General features: G+C 39.4%; 1 protein-coding gene across 1 annotated transcript in view; it reads right to left on the reverse strand.

Annotated features, from left to right (window-relative positions):
• Positions 1-5,000, reverse strand: part of LOC143037474 (uncharacterized) — a 66,978-nt gene that overhangs the window by 45,402 nt on the left and 16,576 nt on the right. Inside the window, exon 2 of the mRNA XM_076205751.1 lies at positions 205-279. Within this exon, the coding sequence (XP_076061866.1) occupies positions 205-279 (75 nt within the window). The remainder of the gene's footprint in view (positions 1-204; positions 280-5,000) is intronic.

Consider the following 5,000-nt stretch of genomic DNA (forward strand, 5'->3'; position numbering starts at 1 on the left):
AGATCTTCATAGCGTGGAACTTAATGAGCCATGCCCTTGGTCCAACTCTCTGGGGCAAGGTTCGAACTGCCGTCACCTCGACCTCGGGCCACAAGTAGCGATGCTCTAACCCTTCGGCCAGCGAATATCTGATTCTAGTCTCGTGATTTCCTTTCAGCTGAGTAAAATCGCCTGGCGCAAGAACCTGACAGCGTCTCGACTTACATCTCCTGAAGGGTGTTCCTGTACGGACGTAAGTCTTCTGGTTGGAGTTCTTCGAGGGCGGCTTGGCTTACCATCCTGTAGGAAGAAAGAAATTCTGATTAGTCGGAGAGTCACGTATGTGGGGGATTATACCGGTATCGAACTCATGAGCGAGCGGTCGTGAGCTCGATTCCCTGGGTCTGCTGTGTGTTTCTTGCGTTGGCTACAGACAGCCCTGGCCAATCGGCGAGGCGACCCAAGCATCGGTCTAAGGCCGGCCACACACCTGCAGTTTAGACTGACAGTTACAACTGTTCAGTTATAACTGTCAGATGAAACTGCACGTGTGTGGGTATCTCAGTGTCACTGAGATACCCACACACGTGCAGTTTCAACTGACAGTTATAACCGAACAGTTGTAACTGTCAGTTTAAACTGCTCGTGTGTGGCCGGCCTAATATAGTGGTTCTCAAACTTTTTCGTGGGTGACCCTATTTGGAACACTTCAATCCTTCGCGACCCAAAATAAAGTAAAAGGAAACAAAACGGACAGTGATATATACCCTTTACTTTGGAAAAAAAAATAATGCGTACAGCTTTTCTTTAACGAAAGTAGATTAACAGAATCCATGGCACTCCCTTTCCTTCAGAAAACCAAATTAAATTTTAATTAGTTAAGTATTTGAAATACTCTGAAAACGTGAGAATTTTCCTTTGTCCCTGCGACCCATCAAAATTGATCTTGCGACCCAACTTTGGGTCGCGACCCATAGTTTGAGAACCACTGGTCTAAAAACCCAAGCGGCTTGCAGCAACATGCAGGTCTTGCCTTACCATGGGTTTCTCATTTTACGCTTCATGTGAGTGGGATAGAAAGTTGTTTTACTTTTTCATTTATTCATTTACTTATTTATTTTTTTATTCTTTTATTTATTTATTTATTTATCTATCTATTTATTTATTTATCTATCTATCTATTTATTTATTTATTTATTCATTTATCATTTATTTATTTATTTATTTATTCATTTATTTATCTATTTATTTATTCATTTATCTATTTATTTTTTATTTATTCATCTATTTACTTAATTATTTATCTATCTATTTTCATTATTTTATTATTCCCCAGGGAAAAAAGTCACCAACCCTTTCCTCAAAAGGGCGCGCGTGATTCCTACGAAGAAGAATTAAATACTCTGTAGGTGGATTAGATACATCATTTACCCGAGGATTATATATTTCCAGTGGGAAACATTTGGTCTTTGCAAGCTTAAATGAATTTTAAAGTATTTGATTTTTTGCTTATTATCTATCGTCCTATGAATGAAATTATCCCAAGAACAAGTATTTTCCGTTACATACGTGAAAAGTGTAATTTCATCAGTCACCCCAACCCGTTTTCTATTAAGATATAAATAGAAAATGTATAAGTAGAAATTATATGTGATTTCATATAGATACAAATAAGATAGGGAGAGGGAGCTGGATGGTTCTGCTGGAAACAAAAAGATGGCGTCATATAAGATATTTTGGGAATCACTGGTCTACCACTAAATAGAGACCTGAAAAAGAACAGCTTCCCACACAGAGTGATAGATATATGGAACAAATTGGATGAAGAAATAGTGTGTGCAAACACAATACAAGAATTTAAGAACAAACTTGATCTTGCGAGATACAAAAACGGGCCATCACGAGCATAGCTCCCCTTCCCGTATAATACAACTAGATAAATACAACTAGGTAAATACAAGTGAATTGCTTGTTTCATATTTCAGAGAAACATAAACTACATGAACTACTCTCTGATGTTGTTTAAAGGCTCTGTTCACACTAGCGGTTTGAACCTCGCGCAAATCGCGGCGGTACCGCATAGTCATCGAAAAACTGCGCGGTTGTGTGTGAACTCCTCTATTGACTTATGCTGTAATTGAGCCGCTAGTGTGAACAGGGCCTAAGACGTGGTGTTTAGGGAATCACGCCAGGAGGCGACTAACTGCAACCGAACTCGTGATCTCTATCCTGTCTTCCCGGCCTTCAAACGCAAACAAATGTTATTGTTAAGAAGAAAGAAAGAATATATATATATATATATATATATATATATATATATATATATATATATATACATAGATAATATATAAACAAAAGACAGGTATATAATCAACCCGGCCCTCGCGAGCTTTGAACGGAGATCCACATAGCGTGAATCCCGGTAGTTACCATTCAATATGGCGGGATGGTAGCGTGCGGGATACACGCTATGTGAACCTCGGTTCGAAGCTAGCAACAGTTGGTTGATTATTTGAATTACACGGCCGCTACTAGCAATTCTTTCCACGCGTGTTTGTGTCTGCACACGTCTCCGTGCCACCTTTCCTATGGACACTTTCCCACCTTTTGTACTCTTCTGTCCCTGTTTCATTCCTATGTGTATTCGACTAGGGCGTTTATGTCTCTTGTTACTCTGAAAATGTAATATACGAAAGCACTTACTATGTGCTCAGATGAGAGGGAGGGTGGAGGGGTGTGGAGTGTATTCGGGGATGGAATGGGTGGAAGTGATTTTGTGCCTTTCCCTTTTTGGCTACCTCCCTTGTAAGGGGGAGAAAGCCTTGGTATATGTATGTATGTATGTACTTACTATGTTCAAGTTTCTTTTTCCTAATGGTAATTTTGCTTACATGGTTTCGCGGTGGTGTGAAAACCTTGCATGTACTGTATATACACCTCTCTTTTTTGCCCCGAGATCGTTTTCCAGCTGAACGAAATCGTCTGGTGTCACTATGAATAAAGAATTATGAAAAATGTCAGAGTCCTGATGAGGTCAACAAACATGGCAGTCGACCGGTCAACCAACCACTAGACTTCGGTAATGTTATCTGCTTGTTTACCTTCTTCAAACGCAAAATAGGTTAAACCTATTGAATCCTCCTATTCGAGTCCCGATAGTGGGTATAAAAATGTCACTGACACTGTCGATGAAATATTTTGCTGTTTAATGAGTTTTCGACCGAGTTCTGATGGATTTGCCCAGTGAAGTTGACGCGAATGCTAACTTTCCGCTCTCGACTTTATCATATACTTCAACAATGTCTATGAATAAATAAATAAAAAAGACTTGTAACAAAGCAGCCTCGTATAGTGATGGTCGCATAACTGTAGCCGAAGTCTTCAATTTTACCCTGTGTCTTTCTTAGAGTCACTTGCATTATTCCAGCTTCTGTTATTCCATACATCTAAGGCCCCTTTCACACTAGGCAACTAGTGACCGTCACTAATTGCCTAGTGTGAAAATCTCGGGCAACTGCAAGCAACCAGTGACTGTCACCGAGTTGTGGAACCCTTTCTCATCATCTCCTTAATCGAAAGAATGGCATCAATGGAGGAGGTGCCTCTGTTGGCTTTGCTGCTCAAGAAAAAGAGATGGTCGGTGACGGCAACTGCTAGTGACAGTCACTTGTTACCGGAGCGGGTAACAGCCATAGCCTGTTGCGCAACCGGGCAACCGCAGTGACGTAGTGTGAAAGGCTCAATTTAAAATAATGGTAGGCAAAGAGTAACCGTCACTAGTTGCCTAGTATGAAAGGAGCCTAAGAGTAAGCATTTCTTGAGCCTTTTCTAACAGTGACGTATATCACTGATTCTATTCTGGCCAAGTATAGGCGATTCTAGGTGGCTGGGGAAAATAGACACGGGGCTAGTTTAGTAGCCGTTAGTGCTAGTTGCAAGTTAACTTACCCGGCAAGTAAGTGTTGACACTAGGATAGTTTGGAGGCAAGTTTACTAACTTTCAGTTGACATTGGGTAAGTACAGTTGAGGGTTAGTTTACAACTCGCTAGAGTTAGCATCTACTAATCTAGCCCCGTGTCGACTAGGCTTTATGCGAAGGGTCGAAGGAATTACGGTATGGAAAAGGGTAACTGACATACGTTTGTCAGACAAAAAGAAGTGAACTAAATCTGGCGTGTTTTTACGATGTATACTACCTCACACAAAGGTGTTCTGCCTGCCATTCAATCGGTGTTTATTACCTACAAATGTGGGATGTCAAAGAAACGAGGAATGGAGAGAGCCAGGTGTCCCCCCTTCCCCCCCTTCCCCCATGCCCCCCCAGGCCCCCCACCCTCAATCACCCCCGATAATGAGTCTGCACTTGTGAATCATGAGCCAAATTGAAGCATTAACGAAAGAAAAAAATAAGTTTGTTTATTGATGTAGTTTCATTTAAAAAAAAAAAAAAAAACGGAAATGCAATCTTCCTTTTTCATGAATTTTGTTTTGCCCATGTTTTGAGTTTGGTGCACTTTCCTTTACCTCCAGTTTTTCTTCCTGTTATTCTTCCTTCTATTTTTTATAAAACAAAGGATTACAAAGGCGGAGCATGCCGACAGGAGATCTTTTGGTCCATAACTAGGTCGGATGCGAAAAAATATAATAATGATAAAAAAAATATATATATATATATATATATATATATACTGTATATATATATATATATATATATATATATATATAAATATGAATAATAATGAATATAAAAATATATGCATAGGCATAGTCGAATAATAAACAAACAGGTAAATAGTAAATGATAATAAATTGACAAATAAATAATAATAAATGATAATCAAATACATAATAAATAAACAAACAAATAGTACCAAACAAATATATGTATACGCTTTCTTCTATCCTCTCTCCTTCCTCTCCCTACTCTTATTCTTTTTCCTCCTCCTTCTTCTCTTCCTCCTTCTACTCCTCTTCCTCCTCTTCCTTTTCCTCCTCCCGATTCTCCCCAACTCTTTCTCCT

This window comes from Oratosquilla oratoria, chromosome 22 (genome assembly GCF_046742065.1).
Source record: "Oratosquilla oratoria isolate Oo_2021 chromosome 22, ASM4674206v1, whole genome shotgun sequence".
Classification (NCBI taxonomy): Eukaryota; Metazoa; Arthropoda; class Malacostraca; order Stomatopoda; family Squillidae; genus Oratosquilla; species Oratosquilla oratoria.